Raw genomic sequence first — 20,030 nt, forward strand, 5'->3', positions numbered from 1 at the left:
CTTCATTGAAGAGCAAGAGGTGGAAGGAGGAGCCTGAAAATACTAAATTAAAAAATTAATTAAATTACAAATAAAGATTGTCACAAAATAGATGAGCTGAATAATAAAAAAAAAAAATGGGGGGTTATTATTTTATAAATTCGTATCACCCGGGGAGTGGGGGAATATGACGTCATGGCATGTCAGATTACGTCACATCAACAAAACGAGATCGATTCAAGTGAGAAATTTGATTAGAAAAGAAAAACGGGGAAAAATAAAATAACTAATACTCCAATAAGGACAAGATCAAATTAATTACAAAAAACGTGCCAAGTATCACAAAATTTGATAAGTTTCAGATATTTTCGCATTTTGCTGTAAATGTGCACAATGTTGGTCGAGTGAAAAATTAAATTGATAAGTGTCAGATTGTATGGGGTTCTAGTGAAAGAATTCATTTCAAATGTATTTTTTCTGCCCCCTGCTGGAATTTCTTAGTAATAAAGGAATTGGATTACATTTTGACATTACAATGCTGAAACTAATCAGCACATGTTGTGAGCATTTATTTTTTAGCCATCTCCTTCATCACATGCCTGACACGCACACCGAAACGCTCTACTTACAAATTTGATCCGTATAAACCATTTGATTGACATCATCTGCTTAAGCTTAACTGCCTTCTGCAGTTTGCCAAATATTTGGAAATTATAACGCCTGTCAAACCCTTTCCAATTAAATTAGCAGCATAACAACATTGTCTTCTATCATCATGTAATATCATCTCTTTATTTTTTTACAAAATATAATAATTATTAACAAACGCCCGGAGTAGTACAATCCATACATTGCAAAAAACAAAACAAGTGAAAGTATAGAAAAGAAACAGTCCTGCTCACATTAGGCCTTGTCCATCACCTCCTTAGTGTAAACTCAAACGTCCATCTGGCTCGCTTCACTGTTGTCACAGGAAGATCTCAAACATGCACAGACAGCAAAGGAAAAACAAATAAATAGAAGAGATAAAAGATGACAAGAGGTCACGTTAACAACCAACAACGTTCATCAGCTCCTTGAAACGTTTGCTTTGCTTCTTCAGATCCGGAACAGGACGACAATAAAATTTAAGGGTCCAATAAAACAAGAACAATCACAAAAATCAACGTCAGTACTAAATCATCACGAGTTGGGGGTGATCCAAAATGAACGGCCTCAATCAATCATCTATGACGACAGTCAAAACCTTAACGTCACTGTAATGTGTTTTATTCTTATTTAATTGTAGGCATCGACTGAGTATTATTTATGTCCCTCCAGTTTGGACCCGGGGTTATATTCTGAGCTAGTCCACAGTGTACATTCTAAGGTAGCCTGGATTTACCCGCACATTTACCTAACCTTGGGTATAATATCGGCCTGTTGAGTTTACACCTTGGATTATATTCTGACGATAAAACATTGAATTAATGTTGGAAAAAAAAAATCCCACGCACTAACTTTGTGACACTTCATTTGTGACATTTTCAAACACTTCCTCAACATACGCAGTGGGAATGTTGCAAGCAACTGGCCCAACGGTATGAGTCAGTGGCGTGGAACAAAAAAAAAATTTGATGATGATTTCATGACAATCCCAAAATAATCTAGAGCTACATCTGCTGTCTACATAAGGACAGAGGAGGAAAGCACAAGCCAACAGAGAACGGCGCCAAACTGAGTGGATGACAGAGCAAAAAAAAAAAAAAAAAAAAAAAAAGGCCTTTTGTGTTGAAATAAAGTGATCTTTGTGTGAAAGGACTCAGAGCAGCAACAATCAGTGCCGAGCATGCGTCACTCTCACGGCTCCAAAGCCGTGACATTCTGGAAGTTTTTCATTTGTTCTGTTTGCTTCACCAGTCTAAGATCGCTTCTGTATTCAAACAGAATTCTCCCAAGAGCATTCACTGAAGTGAGTCAAAGGGAGACAAATGCAGAGGAGGAGGACAGGAAGTCATGAGATGGGGGAGAGGAGGCACGCAGCAGGTGAGGTCCCACCTGCATGCCACGGGGGTGTCGGTCACATCACCAGCTGCGCCGCAGACCTCGGGGAGAAACGGACTGTCACGCATGTGGAACTGGAAGAAGCCCGGTCGATGGTCTTGAAGCTCCGGACCTGCCCCGACGGCAGAGAAGCGAGCCCCCTGATTGGACGAGGCGGGCAGAGGGAAGGGGCAGTCAACCAGGTTCTGCGGACGGCCAACGTTGCCCATCTGCAGTTGTTCGTCTGGAGGAGCGAGCAAAATGTAAGCCAAGTGGGGAGGGGGCGAGGAAGGAGCGTGACAACCACTGATGGACTTTTAGCCTTATTCATTGAACTGGACAAACAAAAACAAATGCAACATGAAAACACTCACAAGGGAACATGGAGAAGACTTCCTGACATCACTCACGCAACACACAAATATGAGCATGCAAGTGTCGTCGCGACAGGGTTGACAAGCCTCCCCCGTTCGTTACCTGCAGGCTGCAGCCTGCTTTGTGTAGGCCAGACCGCACCGAGGTCACGGCTTTAAGAGAAAGCGGGGGGTCCGTCTGCGCCGAGGGCGGCCCTCCTCTTCTGGAGCGCCGTGTCAAAAAGGGGTGAGGCATGCAAGCGTGCGCGGGCAGAGACACAAAACGAGAATGGGGGGGGGAAGAAATGCAAAAATGATTCAGAAAGGAAGACAGCAAATGCTTGAACATAAAAAAAAAAAAAAAAAACTGCGATGAAAACTGACATGGTATGTAAACAATTTCAATTATGGAAGTCTTAATTGAACCTTTCAAGGTGTTTACCTTGTTTGTCCAGTTCTAGGCTCGACTGCCGAGGTAAAGGAGGCGCCAGTTTTCCGGCGCTACCGCAAGACAGTAAAGCGGCGGAATTATCGCTTCCCTCCATCTCGCCGGCATACCCGCCATCTTGGTCTCCCTCTTCCCTACGGCACATCAAAACACAGGTAAAGCACACGGATGCTTCCATCTCACCCAGAATTGAATTCCAGCGTTCAGATAAGGACGAGAAGTTGTTTGGTCACGACTCACATCTTCCCTAATTGCAAGGTGTACTTCTTGCGAGTGATCCTGCTAGCTTGTTGAGTGAAGTAGTCGTGTCTCTCTGACTTCTTCCACCGGTAGTAGTACTCCACACACTCCCCCACAGAGCGGGTCCTTACCTGTAGATAAATAAAAAGTGTTGCTAAATGAAAAGGAAAAACAAATAAACATTTCTTGTCTCTGAAGCACTTACCTTATTAGCCTGGATGAGATGGAAGTTTTTCCCGTAAACTTTATAGCCGAGCTCAAAATTCCTGCACTCCTCCTCACTCCAGCCACAGAGCTCTTCTAAACAAAAGGGCAAAAAAAGTCAGATTGAGCAAAACATGCCGTGTCATGACATTCTCCAGTATTTCTTCAGGATGTTTCCTTGAAATGAAAACGGCGTTTCCGTTATTGTATTTTACCAGTGAACACTTTCACGTTAAAGTGTAGTCGTCGCAGTGCCTCCTCCGCGTTGAAGTTGCATCTCAGCAGCTCATACAGCGCCTGGTATCATAAAAAAAAAGGCCTGGTCAAGATGTTTGCTGTACTTCACACATCAAACTTTATTTTGAAGAAAGAAAAAAAGTACTATCCAGCACCTGTTCATCATCTTGTACGTCTTGTACGGTGTCGCCACACGTTTGCTTGCATACTGCCCCCTCCTGGCCACGTGGCTTCCGTACATTCATTAAAAAGTGCTCCACTTCCAGCAGCGGCAGAGCACCTGGTCTCCACAACAACTGATCCTCATTGTGGTACGCTAGACACAAGGACGCCAGAGATGTAGAAATAGGAAGTCGCCAGCATGGAAGAAGTCAGAAGTTCCTACCTTGTTCCCGGTACGTATAAGGACTAAGGGGAGGGATGATTGCCTGGTACATGGAACCCACCATGATGTCCTGGTGAAGCAATTCCGTGTGAGATAACTGGAGTGACAGCAAAACGCACCGAACCATCTTCTGGTGACTGACCTTGTGTTCTTCATTGGAGGGGACAGAGATATTGTCGGGTTCTTCGTCAGATGAGCAGACGGATGCGTCATTGTTTCCAGCTGAGATGAAAAAAAAAAATGACTTCCATCCATTTGAATAATTTCCTTTTTAATTTCTAAACCCCTGATGTGTGTGCACCCATGCTTTAAAATCTTGGGCCACAACATGAACTTACGAGGCAGTTGTTGGAGCAGATCAGAGGTGCTGGAGGTGACTGAAGGCGTGAGATCATCAGCTGATGACTCCACTCCCTCCGATGCGGCAAAGATGTCTTCAGGGATCTGATTCTGGAGAAGACAGGAAACCTTGGAGTTGCAATATGTGGCTTTTTCTTCAGTTGTGCTGGCCTGAGGGGGGCTGTCACCTTGGCCACTGTCACGTCTGGCAAAGCTGCGGAGACGTGACAACTCTGCTTGGCGGGATCCGGCACTGCAAAGCCATACAGAGCCAGAAGCTCCTCCAAGGGCAGCTCGCTGGCCTACCAAGTCGGACAATAAATGGGAAGAACGAGGAAAAAAAACAGAATGTGATCCGTTTAGCAGAGGAGGAGCAATGTAACAACTTGAGCATACAGCCTGAGATTGAGCTGCCATCTTTTGGGGAAGAGGAGATTCTCTCCTTCAACTCCGGAAAAGACTTTTTCTCCGGCCCAGTATCTTCATCGCCATACCTCACGAGCTCAAATGGGATGGAACCTGGGCGGCCAGGTCCACAGGCCCTCGGCCCACCTATGGACGGAAACAAGCTGTCACGCACAATACTGTGAAAAGGGAGGCTTATCTTTTCTTTCATTTTGCAGTATCAGACATTCCTAAGTTTCCTTTGGGAGTGGCATGACTTTTAGCGTGTTTTTTTTGTGAGCAAACATCAAAGTTTGAAGGCATAGAGCAACAGGAAAAAGGAAACAAAGTCAACTTCACACAGTAGCACACGAGATGAAGAAGCTCCATTGACTACCTTGTGTTATTTTGTTCAACATGGCTCGTTGTCGTGATAAAGTTGAGCTGCTCGCGTTGCGAGTGTGTGTGACCAGGGGCGCTTTCCTGCCACTTGGTGCTGAACGCCTCTTCCTTCTCGGCGGATCGCGCGAGAAGGAAATAAAAAGTCAAAATGTCCCACTAAAAAAAGGGGACGACAATGACTAACGCGGACAACTTTTTCCGCCAGTTAAAACTTCCCCAAAGCACTCGAGCCGCCGTCGTATTTTTCGCCTTGCTTCTTTTGTTTTCGGTTCGGTTCCTTTCGACGGCTTCAAGGGAGGAGGAGGGGGAGGAATGGCTCTTTAACGCCGAACGAGAAGCTCGAAACGCCGGGGAGCTTCTCCATTCCTCCCCCTCTACTTCCCCGATGTTTAACCCCCGCGTTGCTACGTTTCACCCAGTGCAGCCCTTCCTTCCGCGTTAGTTCGCCGGTCACACCGCCGACACATACACCGAAGCGTCGTACGTGACTAGCGGCCGTAGTTGGCCCCGGTTTCGCCCGTCGTCTGGGCGACTAGAGCCTCGTTTTCGTCCACTTACCTCCGCCGCCATTCCGTTCCTGCGTGAGCCGACTAGCCCGGATGTTGTAGGTCTGTTGTGTAGCACTGTGCAACGCGACGTGTTACTCACTCAGGTAGTTGTGTACTTGTGTCCCCAAACTTCCCTTTTTTTTAAATCATCTATTAAAAAATAATACATACACATTTTACACCCCAGATGAGCCTTAGAGCCTTAGTTATTTTAAAACCAGCGTTTCTTCTTTTTTTGCTAGCTTCCCCCAACTGTATAACCCAGTAGTTAATATTTCCCATTATAAACTATAATAGTGTAGCTTATATTAAAAGATTGCCACAATATTAGCAATATTAGCAGAATGATAAAACCGAGGTCTCATTCTAAATGGCCAAATATTTACACACATACCAGTATAATGAGCTTCTTGAATTGTGTTACTTAATTATCTTTTAAATGTACAAAGTACATGATTTGAACATTCTGACCCACAACACAACGTTTGTGGAAAAAGTACAACTAGCAAAAACACCTAAATTAAGATTTGAATCGTTTTAATGTAGCTAATTTGGCAGGACAAATTTTGCCCATAATTCATTTGCAGTTAAAAAAAAACAAAACAACTAATGTTAATCAGATACTGTTACAACAACTTTCAAGATGGCTTTATGTGTCCCTGAATAAACTTTTTTCGCTGATTTGCAAAAAAAATAATCTGATTTCAAGGTTTGGAAACTATCATGACAGTCTTAGTGGTAAGCGTTTAAATAAATGAATGCTTTTTGGATAAAATGAATAATTTTGATCACAGAGCTCATAACCTATTTTTATAATCATTGAATATGTTCCTGGAAGTGTCTTTATGAATATCTCGTTGCATACATTACAACCAGGATCTTCCCTTTATTCAATGGAGGCTGAAACTGTATGTAACTATAAATGATTTATTCAGCAATACTTTTGAAAATAATCGTTTTTTATGTGTCTGAGTATCTAACAGCGCAGCAATGTATATGTATGACAAAACATTCCATAAACAGTGGACTATAGGACCAATTAAATTATATGATGCTTTATTGCTATTATTAACAGTTTTGCAAAATCTAATTTCAATGACTCATAGACTTGAGATGATAGTGGGTGAACATAATGCATAGGGAGGGGGCAGGCGCAGTAGTATATGGACGAAGCAGATAAAGATAGACGCTGCTCTCTTCACATGTGTATGCTTACCACAAGTGCCAAAAAGTTCTCACACTCTGTACTTGCAGTATAAGTCGCGAGCGGTAGTACAGAAAGGAAAAAGACAAAACAGATACTTGTGATAAAGGAATACTCTGGTAAGAGTAGAACTATGCAAAAGCAAAAACAAATGCACATTTCTTTTTCTATTAAGAGTTTATAGTTGCTAAAAATGTTTTTTTTTTTAAACAGCACTGCTATGTCATGAAAATTCTTTTGGATTCTGCAAATTTCTACCATTCATTTCAAACACTCGTTTTTGTTTTTGAAAAACATCACTACTACATTTATTTTATTTCAAACGGCCGGTAGGTGGAGACTACACAATTTGAAAAAATAAATCAGACAGTTATGCTTGACTTCTCACTTCAAGAAATTTTATCTGAGGTATATAAATAAATAATAATAAAATAATATCTTATAATATATGAGAATGAAGCTTTTTTTTCAAACAACAAAGTCACAGTAAAAGTGAAATTTAACAAGGCAAAAACTTTTTAAAAGTAATTTTCATTCAATAAATTTCTACATCTTTATCACAGTTAGATAATTTTTTCTTAAAAACAGCCTTATTATCTGAAGATTACAATTGTATCCTTGAAGTATAAATGTGTATTTTTTTTTCCTTTTCACTGTGACTCCACTACTCCTCCCCCTCCCACAAGGGGGCGATCCTGCTGCGTTTATAAATTAATACAAGTCAATACAAGACGTTTCTCTGTGGTCTCATCACCAAACATTTTCCTTCAAATCTACTGTAACAGATTCACCAGTTAGTGGCGATGACGTGTTCCAACAAAAACTGCCATGATGGCACATTTTAAATTCTCACAATTTGCATTACTCTGCAATTTGCATGCCTACTAAAGTCACTCATATTCAGATCATGTTAACCTGCAGTATGAGAGTAACTTTTGAAGCCGCTTTGGAGACTTTCACTGACTATTTGGTCAGACATTCCAGCCGCTCTTCCCAGTCTGCTCCATTAAGTGAGCATTTCCACTACTCTCTCTCCGTGTCCCACTCCCTCTGCAAACAGGATGTTTGTGTCTCGACGGGGCAGTGCCCCAATACAAAGCTGATCATCAGATAGCGTGGCTACCGCCTCTGTAGCAGATTATCAGGGATTTAGCGGCTCTTCCACTCGGATCCCGACACTGAATCAACGTAGGTAGTCTGCAAAGTCTATACAGTGTAGAAATCCTGACTCCTATTTGTGATTTAGATTCCCTGTGGAGTCTTATTTTGAGGAATCTTTGGATATTCTGTTTTTTCTGCACTCCCAGATACCACAAGATGGCGCCAAAGCCCTTGACTAATAGGAAAGTAGTACTGCTGTTATGAAAGTATGTTGAGGTGATACATCTTCCCTGAGAAACCATCAAGAATCAGAAAATTAATCTAGCCTTGCACCTCGGGGGGCCAAGCATATTTTAAAGGAGGGGGGTGCCCCTCTCCAGCCCCTCTAGCTACGCCAGTGCATGGAATTATAATTAGATCACTTATGACATGTATTGTGTTAATTTTTACTATCAATGGTTTCAATTGTTGTTATAAATACATTAGCATCTCTCGTGGTAACGGTCACGCTGTAACCACGGTCGTCACGGTAACATAACAGACTCCTCATTGGACCAGCAGTGGATGAAGCAGTATAAGGGCTGGCTCACTTATTTGTAGATTTTTGGGATGTTTTGATTAAAATATTTCATTATTATGACTTCTCGGAACTGTATAAAAACAAAAACATTGTCTCTTACAAGAAAAGTGAGCCATACAAGGTAGTAGTAGACATCCTGACCAACACAGAAACAGGCCTTACCACACTTGAGGTTTTTGCTGCAATCATACATCAACAGCGGGATTCAAAGTCCACATGACAGGACTCAGGAGACTTGGGCTTCCATGTATTGTATTGCATCAAGTGTCTTGAACTCACCACACTTAATATCAGACGCCTGGGCAGTGGTTTGCGGAACACGGGATCGGAATGGTGACAGGAGATTGTTTCACAGCATAACAATGTCGCTCCGGAGTCAGCCAAAGCAAAAACGGCTGCCGTCTACGTGTTGCTCCTCTGTTTGTGTTTCATAATGCCGATGCTATTTGTTAGCCTGTTTATGGCCTTTTGTATTTTTAATTAGCATGAAGCTAAACGAAGTTGACAAGGCAAAGCATTGTGGTTGTTTGTGTAATTCTCTTTGTTGGGGGTGGCAATAAACAACTTGAAGGTGCTTTTTGAAGATTTTTTTTTCTTCTGTTGCTTTGTTGTGAAGTGAGTTAAGCTCAATGCTTCCATGCAGCACTTCTTATAATAGTGGTTTACATATGTGACAAGAAAGAATGGCAAATGACAAAATCTCATGTAGCTTTTCTTCATTCCTGGTGATGTTCTCTTGATTTATTAATAGACATTCTGGCTTTGGCCCTTGAAGAACAAACAGATCTCATGGAAAGAGCAGAAGTGGAAAGTTAAATGTAGCACTGCCCTCTCCACTTTTAGGCGCTCTCCAACCCCTGTATCACCCTCTTCCATGTGGTTCTTCGGTCCAACCGCTTCTTTCCTGGTCTACGTTTGCCAATTTTGGCCTTAAGTCCCTTCAAACGCAGCTGTGTTGGCTTAAACATTTTTTTTTTGGGAAGGAGTTGATTCTGTATAGCAGAATTCTATTTTAGATCAAAGCGAGGCAAAACGTGAACGCCAAAAGCGTTGGTTTCCCATCTCGGCGATACAACCGATTCTCTGTTTGCTCGGATTTCCTGGCGTGTTGTTTTTCAAAAAGGTGCAAGAAACCTGCGCCTGAATCAGGGCCAGTAAGTGGTGTCATTAAGTCGGTCACGCCCCAGACACTCGGGCCTTTCAGGGGCGGCGCGTGCACACATGTGCCATAGATGCTACGCACAAGCCAACGTCTGTTTAAATACGCCGTAACGACCCCCCCCCCCCATCATCCTCGCTATCATATGACCCCCAAGCGGAGGCCGGCTGTGTGACATGACATCATGCAACTTGCAAAACTGTCGTTAATCATTTTATAATTTTAATGCCTAGTGAACATCTTGAGATTTTTTTGGGGGGGTGTTACTAAAATCTATGTGAATTTAAAAGACCACCATGGTATTTATGTACCATGTACTACTAGTATGTGTCAACACTTTAATTAGGTTATCCGAGAGACTGTTTGTGCTGCTGTTTCTCTTAGCAAAGGATTTTTTTGGGGGAAAACATATTTGCTTGCCCACCCACCAACTGCGATATGACTCAATAGTTTATTTTGGTTTTGTGAGCCGCCTACGATGGATATGAAAAGTCCAAACACTTTTTTATATCCACTGTAGGCGGTTCACACCCGCACCCCGAAAACAAAAACAAAGCAAGCATTGTGCAGTACAATTTACAATATAGTTGTGTATTTTTTTGCTCTATTTATTTACTTTTCAAAAATATGTCTACCTGTGTATACACTGTAAACCCTAAATATGGGCAGGTGGTTGGGGGGGTAGTTTATTTTTATATTTGTGTGTGCCTTTTCGCTTCACTGAGTACTTTTGGTGATGCTTGCACCATATTTTTTGGATTAACGGTCCAAAAAGTTCGACCTTGGTTTCATCGGAGGACCACAACGCATTTTCCCACATGTGTTTGGAAGGCTTTGTGGGTTTTTAACAGGGGTGTGAAGATCTTTAATAAACACTGTAATGCCACCCTGACATTGAGTTTCTCCACCCATGGCTAATATCTGGGATTTAATTTTTTTTTTCCCTAAAGCTCCATCGTGTCAAAGCCAAGCTAAGCACAGAACATAAACATACAATGTACCTTTGTGCTTAATGGTCTTCAGTCCACAGAGAGGGCACGTCTTTATCTTTTGGACTTCTTCCATTCCAAACAATTCCATTTGGGCGAGAGCTGCAGAAAAAAAAACATGAAGTCACTCAAGGCCTTTTTGGACATTTCTAATCTATAGCATTTTCATTCCGGCCAACCTGGATGGAATTGTGTCGACTGAAGCCAAAACACACATAAAACCGCACAATGCCCAACTCATTTGCCAGTTCTTGCTTTGGTTATATGGAGGCAGTAACTCGTTTTTAGAACCATGTGTCTCGGCGCTGGCAGAGGTTGTTAAAAATAATGGATTTTAGACATGTGCTCAGTTTCCTGTTAGACGCTTCGGGTTAGACACCGGGGGGAAAAGCGCTCGCGGGCCATGGCGAGGGCAAGCCTTAGTCCCTTTCCCACCTCTGAGTCGGCTTTAAATATTCTTGTCGGAAAATTGCGACATCAGACAATAGCTCGGTGTTTATACCGAAGGCACATAAACCTTAACGAAGCCAGGAATCTGACGCGGTGTTGTTGGCTGCGTTTATTTTCCTGCCACATTTCCCAGCATGCCACCCGACCTCTCCCCTCGCCCTTGTCCACTTCCCTCTCTATAAACACAAGCATCGCAAGCAACGTGCAGCATCCGAGAGGCTGTCGGAGGAGCGGCCGGGCGAGGTGGGAGGCGAAGGAGGGCGGCTGTGATCTTAATAATGGATTGTGGACCGCATCATCATGTGGTGGTCTCATAAACGGCGGTGCGCCACGGCGTAGCGAGGCCACGCACTACTCGTTTACTCCTTTGTGCGAGACGATGTGTGTAGTCCACCGCAGCATATGTCACACACATGGCCCTCAAAAGAAGATTTTGAAACATGCCAGTGACTCTGGATGGACAGTCGAGGCCAGTGGGTCTAAAAATGCGAGTCAGCTTGCAAAAGAATTGACAATAATGACAACAATCTTATTTAAAAAGTGCGCCTAGCATGCTAGTAAAACAAGCACGTACATTTTCAGTTTTCAGGTCATGCTGACAACTAATATTATTAGTGTGTTTCCGTACAGAATATTTCTAAAACCTATTTTTCTTATAAAAATATCTGTTAAAAAGATTTTTTGTTGGAGGGGATGGAACGGATTAAATGTATTTATATTCATTTCAATGGGGAAAGACAACTTGAGATAAACCTCTCGCTGTGTAAAACGTGCTTATTAATCATCTTAGGTAGCCAAATACACGTTAGCGGTTCTACAGGACGGATTTGTGACGGATCACTCTAGTGGAGTGAACGTGTTTTGGGCACGTCAACGTGTCCTCGTCTAATGTGATGTGAAGTGTGTGTTTTTAGCTTTTATTTGGGCCCGCGTGTGCGTGGAGCCGGGCGGCTTTTCGGATAGTCGCCCTGTCTTACTGCTGTGCCTGGTTGAATGCTCACCACAGCGCTGCAGATCTCTATCTAGTCATTTCTTTATGTGCACTGTGGCATCATATGGCAGGGTTAGTTTGACGCCGTTAGCCCGCTAGTGCACATTCAGCAGTCATTTTCATTCATAAGCACACATTACTCTTTACCGCAGGCTCTCTTGCCGGGTTACACGTTGGCCTCGGATCCTGCCGAGGTCAGCACAAGAGCTGTTCAAAAACTTTCAGCGGGTTTAGAGGCAATAGTTGGTGGGAACCAGATACATAGATAAAAAAATAATTCAAAATGCTTTTTATAATGTAAAACGAATGACAAAATAAGCTTGATTATCTAGCAATAAGAATCGGACAAATGCACAGATTTTTTTTTATAGTTTGTGTAATTATTGGGAGTCCTGTGGTTGAGTCCGCAAAACCAAACAGCTACCTAAAAATCTGAATCAACAAAGCACTTGGTTCCTTCCCACGTCCATGTTGGGCATACCATGTTTGCTCTTTTCCTAATGCCACCCGCTGGTTGGCTTAGCTTGGCACAAAGACCGGAATGAAGTGGCGCAGGAAATAGCATTAACTGGCTCGATCTCGGATGGTCAATCGGAACAAAAATACTCTGTGGTTGCGGGCATGGCTGGGCAGAGAAGCTTTTTCTTCTTGTGTGGTCCAAATCTGTCAACTTTTATACTGCAATTGTAAATATATATAAATATATATCCAACTATTTTCTCCCAAGGATATTACATAACAGTGTAAATAAAAATATAAGTATGAAATGAACGGTTCAACTGAACTACATCAAAGTAGAGCAGCTAATGTTTTACGTAAACTGTTTTCACACGAAATTACACAAATGAGGAACATTTCCTTCAAGGGGTTATGTAGGGGCAAAGTCTGCGGTGAGCGGGATATAAACGTTACCATCTGTGTGACGTAACAGCCGTTGACGTGAATGAAGGAATGACGATGTGTCGTATTCCAAGACATGTCTTTCCTCGGTGGTCACGATGATTCTGAAATGAAAAGATCAGACATTTGTAAAAAGCCGGGCTGCATAAAACCGCACTTATTACATTTGGACGTGACTTCCTCATGGACCACATTAATATGTCTTTCCTTATTCAGCGTCATGGCGGGAACTTAATGCCATAACTGTAAATGTCAATGCCAACATCCACCTTTGAAATGAAAGCAAAAGCGCCATTGTGACACTTAAACGAGCCGCACTTTCTAAAACTGTCTTCACTTTTTGATTCAGACTGGTCCTTACAGGGACATAAAAACCAGGCAAGCACATGCACCATATTTTATAAGCGTTCCCAGAGGTCACCAAAGCAGTTGTGAGAAAGCCAGCGATGGTTGTTTACTCATCATCTATTTCCATCATATTCCTCAGGCAGAGTTAACTTTCCTATCATAAAGAAAATAAATGATGCCGTGAGGATGTGGACTTGAGTTCCAGAGTGAGATTACTTGAAGAGTTCAGACATTGTGGCAGGTTTATAAGCACTCTTCCCAAGAACTAAATCACGGCATAGGAAAGTCACCAATGGTGACAATCAGCAATTTTGCATCATGGTAACTTCCCACAGATGTTACCGTTAATCCTCTTTACATTTCATTTGGGACAAAAACCTCTCCACCGCATTCCCACCAGTGCTCGTGAAATTTACATTTATTTTCCATTCAGCCAGGGGGGAGTTCACATATACCGGAAGCTAATGCTAATAGCTAACCCTAAAGTCAGCTTTGCTTAGGAATCCCTGTCAGATCTTCACCCAGGTCTACAAGACATACGTCCTGTCATGCTTTCTTCCTTCCTTCCTTTAGCGCACACTTTGAAGGCATTATTTTGAGTCGGGTGCAGATAAAAAAAAGGGTTATCTGAAAGATGCAGCAAAGCTGTTCTCCAGACAAGCGGTCACCTGGTGCCCTTAAAGACCCCAGGAGCTCTGCTGATAAACCACCAGAAAGCCCCGCCAACATCTGATACATTATCTCGCTCTTTGCTCGACTTGCAGACCCCCCCCGACAGACATCCTTTGTGGAAGATGTAGAATATATACAATGAAGCGAAATATAGCATCCTTTTGTCCATTATATATTTATATACAGATAGTTCCGAAGGTTCAAAGGTGAAGATCCTTCAGGGCCATGCAACTTCTCCATTGTTCCCATCTGCGTTTGACATTCCCAAACGTCCGCCTCGTCAGCGCTGGCTTACGTCACGGCGTCATGACTCAGTGCGTAGCCGCACGTGTGAACTGAACGCAGCCCGGCGCACGCAAATAAACACAGGCTATGTTTTTTTTCCCACAATTTACCAATCATGCAGCTACTTTTGCTTTTTTTCCATCGTCACTGAAGTGGTTAGAGTTTCGAGAGAGGGATTGTTTCAAGTTGTGGTTTGGAGTTAGGGTTAGCTTGAAGCCAGTCATGCGGTGAGTGTGGTTCTGTAACTAATTTTCATGCAAGTCGATTCGCTGGATGAATAGCGTCAGGGTTTGACGTTAAGGTTTTAAATCGGGGTTAGCGTATCGGAGTATGTGCGCATATGTCGATGCCTGCTCAGGGTAAAGTCAACAGCTCTGAGGGTCATTCATGTTGCTCCAACGTCAACCTGACCTCCCACCAAAACAAATTTCATTTGCCTCGACCGTTAACACGCTTTCAACGCAGGAGGAATCTCCACTTTCACTTCAATGCTTCATTTAGTTACCACTTTGCCAGAAAGGCATCACGCGGGACAGTCGGAATGACTCTTCCGATTCACGTCCATTTTAGTCCTGTCCAATGGGAGAGGTCTGACCTATCTCATACACTCCAGTGACAAACGGAGCGGAGTCGTTAGTCACTTTGGAAAGGAAAAAATATGACGCGACAAATAGGGAAAACATTCATGAGGTTAGAACACTGATGGCCTGTGTGATTTCCCCATAAAAGGAAAACAAAGTGAAAAGTTTTCGTTTTGATGTCTAGACTGAGATAAAGTCAAGATTTGACATTGGGCATCAAATGAATTCATTTCCTTGACCACTGAAGGAATTTTGAAGCGGTCACATCTGTAATATTTTTGTAATATTTGATCATAATTAATCAGAAAAACATATTTAATCTACTTTTGAGAAGAAAAAAAATAATAATGATGACTTCTTTAATTTCTACTTTGTTCTTTTTGTTACATTAGTACATACAATACTTTTTTTTTTTTTTAGTAATAAAGGTGCATGATTGCGTTAAAGCATGCACAGTAAGTGACGTCCACGCATGATTCCTGGACGTGAAGAAAGTTAAGGGTAAGGGAGGAGCTGATGGCTGATGGCACAAGAACCGCCCTGCATCAGTCTGAGAGCACTCCTCTGTTTGGGAGAGCAGGATTGAGCACTTCCCAAAAAACTTCACACAACTTTTGCCACCATACTGACTGGACAACCGTTACGCTCCACTCCTTTTTTTTTTTTTTTTAGCATCTAAGAAGCGGCGGGATATGTTTCAATAAGGACAATAAGAGCACTGAGAGCTTTATGGACCAATGATGAATTCAAATGTGGTGAGTACTTTTTTTTTTCTCACAACAACAAAACTGAACCTTATTCAATTTTTGTTTCATTGAAGAGTTGCACATATTTGAAAGTTGATTAAAACAGAACATGCATAATTTGTGTCAGATTGCACAATTTGCATTTTTAGTTCATTTCTAACATTTAATCCGACCATAAAAAGGTAGTCATTAAAAAAAAAATCAATTAAGCTATTTCATTAATAACGGTTATGTTTGAATTACCGTATTTCTGCTCCTCCTATGAACATGTACGTATTTTACAGGAGGCAATGCACATTTATAAACATTGCGGTAAAAGCGCCAGTTAGTCAAAAGGCTATTTTTCCTATCTGTAGTTTCATGACAGATGTTAAAAAGTAATCTTAAAAAATGTGTAAACATACAGTAAAATAATAAAAATAGATTTTTTTAAAAAAAATCCTACCTTTGCATCTGATTGGCAGACCATCCTGAGGCGGCTGTCATAGGATGCCAGTCCCCTGAGTCCAGTGCTGTGGCGCCCTCTGCCGTTTGAGCGAGGGAACTGGGTGGTGGTGGGGGGTGAAGAGGCAGCATGGGTACCCCGCCGGAAGAAGGCATGAACATGGTCATCGTGAACCACTACAACAACTCAGGCAAGTGGGAACGGGCCCGTGGCGGCGGCGCCTGCAAGACGGTGGTGCTGCTGCTCATCTGCGTGCTGATCGTTCTGGAGAACCTGACGGTGCTGCTGGCCCTGTGGAGAAACAAGCGTTTCCACAGCCGCATGTACTTCCTCATCGGCAACCTGGCGCTGTCCGACCTGCTGGCTGGTGTGGCTTACGTGGTCAACATCTTCACCTCGGGGAGCAGGACCTACTTCTTGACGCCGGCCCAGTGGCTGGCCCGGGAGGGGAGCATGTTCGTGGCCCTCAGCGCGTCCACCTTCAGCCTCCTGGCCATCGGGATCGAGCGCCACATGACCATGGTGCGTCTTCGCCCGTGCGAGACGGCCAGCCGCGGTCGTCTCCTGGGCCTCTTGGCGGCCTGCTGGCTGGTGTCGGTGCTGCTCAGCGCCCTGCCCAGCTTGGGCTGGAACTGCTTGGACGACCTGGACTCGTGCTCCACGGTCCTGCCGCTGTACGCCAAGAGCTACGTGGCGTTCTGCATCAGCGTCTTCAGCGCCCTGCTGGTGGCCATCATCATCCTCTACATCCGGATCTATCGCCTGGTGACGTCCAGCGGGCGCAGGGTGAGCAGCCGACCTTCCGAGTGCTCCCTGGCCTTGCTGAGGACCGTGGTGATCGTTCTCGGGGTGTTTGTGGTATGCTGGGCGCCCCTCTTCATGCTGCTGCTCCTGGACGTGGGCTGCAGCCGCAACGGGTGCGCCGTTCTCTACGAGGTGGACTGGTTCATCGCCCTGGCCGTGCTCAACTCGGCCCTCAACCCTCTCATCTACACGTTGTCCAGCAGGGAGATGAGGGCCGCCTTCTTCCGCTTGCTCTGCTGCTGCCAGAGCGGCCCCGAGTCCACCGGGACGCCCGCGGCGGGTAGCCCCAACCTGGGCACGGCGGGGCCCACGGCGGAGAACAGCAAGAGCAGCATGGGGGGAGGAGGAAAGGCCACCTTGAACAAAGGGGTCAACGCCGATGAGAAGCGTGGTGATCCCGCCGCCACCGCGCTGCCTCACCCGGCGGGACCCGCCGAGCTACTGTCCGCCGTGCTGGTGAAGGCCGGGGCCCTCGGAAAGTTCTGACAGAAAGAAAGCCAGAACATTAGGCACACTAATGCAATATTTCCTAACCTTGAGTAAGGCACATATTTTACAGATGCATCAAACAAAAATGGCATAAAAAGAAATATAACTTCTGGATTCAAATTCAACATATTTAAAAAATATATATATTTATGACAACCAAATCTATAATGTGGCGCAGTTCTAGCTATAAAAATGTGTCTTTTATTTTTTAATATTTGATCCAGCTTTTGCATTAGACGCGGTGTTCCTAATATTACGGCTGCTGAGAGGCTCACAATGCACTATGGTCAGTTTTATTTGGATGAGGATAAAATGAATCCAGATTCTGGACTAATGAAAGCCACTATGTACAACAAATGTAAACTTAACGTGTTTGTATTTAAAACGTTTCATGGACTAAAAGAAAAAAAAAAAGAAGCGTTTCCAGCTTATGTTGAGGCTGTTTTTTTTTTTAAATGTAGAATGTAGTTAGGCACTTTTTTGTTTGCTTCTTTTGCATGTGCTATATGCAACCCGGCAGCCCCGCCCACCAACACACACACAACTTGATTAGTATATTTTCTGTGAAAACGATTGTTGCACTCACCCGAGGTGGATTTTGTGCTCTATGTGCATAACAGCCGCCATGGTACTGGGATTGTAAATGGGATGATTCGAGTAAGGACGACTTAAGAAATGTATTTTTATTTTCTAATGAGGGGGATGAGTTCTGCTCTTGGAGCTTGACCACTACTGGTGCAACAACCACATTTGTCCTGATGGTGGCGGTAGAGCGCCACTTTTTTGATGCGCTCTCATTAGACATTTTGTCAATTATCTTGTGACCGAGTTTGTGTTTCTTCATCAGCATATCTAGAAACCACTCGGACATCAACTAACCACTAGTAGTGATTAGCAGTGCTGGATGCAAATGATTTCATGGTGGTAGTCTGGTTCCATGATATAGTCAATAAAATAAAAAGATGTTTGATGTTTGTCAGATTTTAATGTGTCATGTGCGTATGTGAGTGTGATGGTAGAAAAATCGCATATTGACCCTTTGCACAAATCTACATTATTGATACGGTCATGTGTTAGCGTCACTAATTTAGAAAAACATTTAAAAAGATGCCAAGTGCCGTTTAGACAAAAGTAGTGCCACACCAATTGCAAACTTTTCATTAATTAACTCTCAACTGAAGTAAAAAAATATACCACACCTAATTTAGTAAAAACAACCACTTAGCCTGTCGGGTCATTAGCTTAATGCTAACGCTAATGATGGAAAACAAATGGTGCGGCAACAAAATGTAAACCGATAATATAGCAGTGTATTGTGCAACAAAGAACGGTCAGGAACTGACAAGAGTGGCATTTCACGCTCACCTCACAGAGATTCCTCCTGGTTCCGCACTTTGAATTGTGATGTAGAAAGACAGCAGGGATGTGAAAAGCACAACCTTCTCCCAGAAAAAGGTCACAAACGCTTCTATTCGTCTGTTGAGGATGAGCAGAGCCTGTTGCTATTTGAAAAAGAGCAAATGTTAATGTCCATGGAGATTCACTGCACAGTAATCTCAGGTTGGAGTGTGTATAAAAAGTCTACACACCCCACTTTAAATGCCAGGTTTATGTAAAATATTAGACCATGATAAAGTATATTTTTCCCCACCACTAATGTAACCCATTACCTGTAGAATACATCTAAAAAAAGAAATCTTATTAACAACAATGAAGTTGCATATGTATGCACACCCTCTTATGTACAGAAAATTTAGAATGACGGCAATCGAACCCAGAACCACTCAACTGTGAGGCAGATGTGCGGCTCATTAACACTCACAAATGGCCTTTTTTCCGTAAGTGGGTCAATCACCTTATATATCATGTTAACTAAATAACCGTCGCCAGTTTTCTGTGAGGGTTTAGACACGGTGGATTTGTGTGATTCTCAATGCGCAATTTGCATTTGCATATGACTAATGTGAACACGACAGGAGGACAAAAGGATCAGCCCGCCCCCTGTCATCATGATCCCCACTCTGGGGACGATTTGAATGATTTGTGTTTGTGAAACGTGCAGCGACACTGCAAATGTGATGGATTTTATGGTGTGTGTATAAAAAAAATTGCAGATTAAATATTTGATTTTTTGAAGTCAAATATAAATTAGGCATATAAAAAGCAAATTTTGAAAAAAAATCACAATTTTTATTGAGCTTTGTCTTTTCGTGGCAAAACTAGACAACTTTAAGTAAATAATTGTCTTCAAGTATAAATTTAAAATTGAAAAGGTACTTAATCCTGATTATGAGGCGGACATGCTAACCACTAGTTCATCATGCTGCCAATCCGGCTAGCCCAGATATACTTGAACTAGCGAACAAGCAATTTAGCTTTCGCCTTGCATGATTTGCTACTTGGTGGAGGTCATGCTTGACTAGCTCCATTCACAGCGTGGGACCTGCTCAATGTCTTTCAATGGAAAACCCCTGACAAATCCTTCCTTAAAATAACTTGCAAATCCCTCAAAACAGCAGCTGCTTTCTCTGCAAACCATTTCTGATTGCAATCTTCCGGCAAAGCACGCACGCAAGGACACACATACACACACGCCTAATTTGACCTCCACACTTTGTCCTCCAGGCCCCCTGCCACAAGTGCAGGATTTAGCGTGTCTCGGTCGAAGGATAAGTGAAGCACAGCGGGCTGGTCTTAAAGCCGGTCACGCGTGTGCAGTTTCTCACTTGTGGCGCTGAACACGCT

The 20,030-nt window shown here is 43.2% G+C and overlaps 2 protein-coding genes across 2 annotated transcripts; one reads left to right on the top strand and one right to left on the bottom strand.

Moving 5' to 3' along the window:
• Positions 1 to 752: 752 nt before the first annotated feature.
• On the bottom strand, positions 753 to 17,286 carry mier2 (mesoderm induction early response 1, family member 2). The gene is made up of 14 exons (XM_088394714.1): positions 15,993 to 17,286; positions 12,928 to 13,019; positions 10,587 to 10,676; positions 4,604 to 4,759; positions 4,396 to 4,509; positions 4,207 to 4,318; positions 4,011 to 4,090; positions 3,869 to 3,938; positions 3,639 to 3,799; positions 3,462 to 3,543; positions 3,248 to 3,342; positions 3,043 to 3,173; positions 2,797 to 2,936; positions 753 to 2,245 (listed from the first exon to the last, which is right to left on the bottom strand). Exons 4-14 carry the CDS (start codon positions 4,622 to 4,624, stop codon positions 1,923 to 1,925), a joined length of 1,329 nt encoding a protein of 442 aa, XP_088250840.1. The 5' UTR covers positions 4,625 to 4,759; positions 10,587 to 10,676; positions 12,928 to 13,019; positions 15,993 to 17,286; the 3' UTR covers positions 753 to 1,922.
• Positions 15,345 to 18,252, top strand: s1pr3a (sphingosine-1-phosphate receptor 3a). Its single transcript, XM_088394704.1, has 2 exons — positions 15,345 to 15,556; positions 16,012 to 18,252. Exon 2 carries the CDS (start codon positions 16,122 to 16,124, stop codon positions 17,280 to 17,282), a length of 1,161 nt encoding a protein of 386 aa, XP_088250830.1. The 5' UTR covers positions 15,345 to 15,556; positions 16,012 to 16,121; the 3' UTR covers positions 17,283 to 18,252.
• The last annotated feature ends 1,778 nt before the right edge of the window (positions 18,253 to 20,030 follow it).

The sequence above is a fragment of the Syngnathus floridae genome, chromosome 13 (assembly GCF_059516105.1).
Source record: "Syngnathus floridae isolate MCC-2025c chromosome 13, RoL_Sflo_1.0, whole genome shotgun sequence".
Lineage (NCBI taxonomy): Eukaryota > Metazoa > Chordata > Actinopteri > Syngnathiformes > Syngnathidae > Syngnathus > Syngnathus floridae.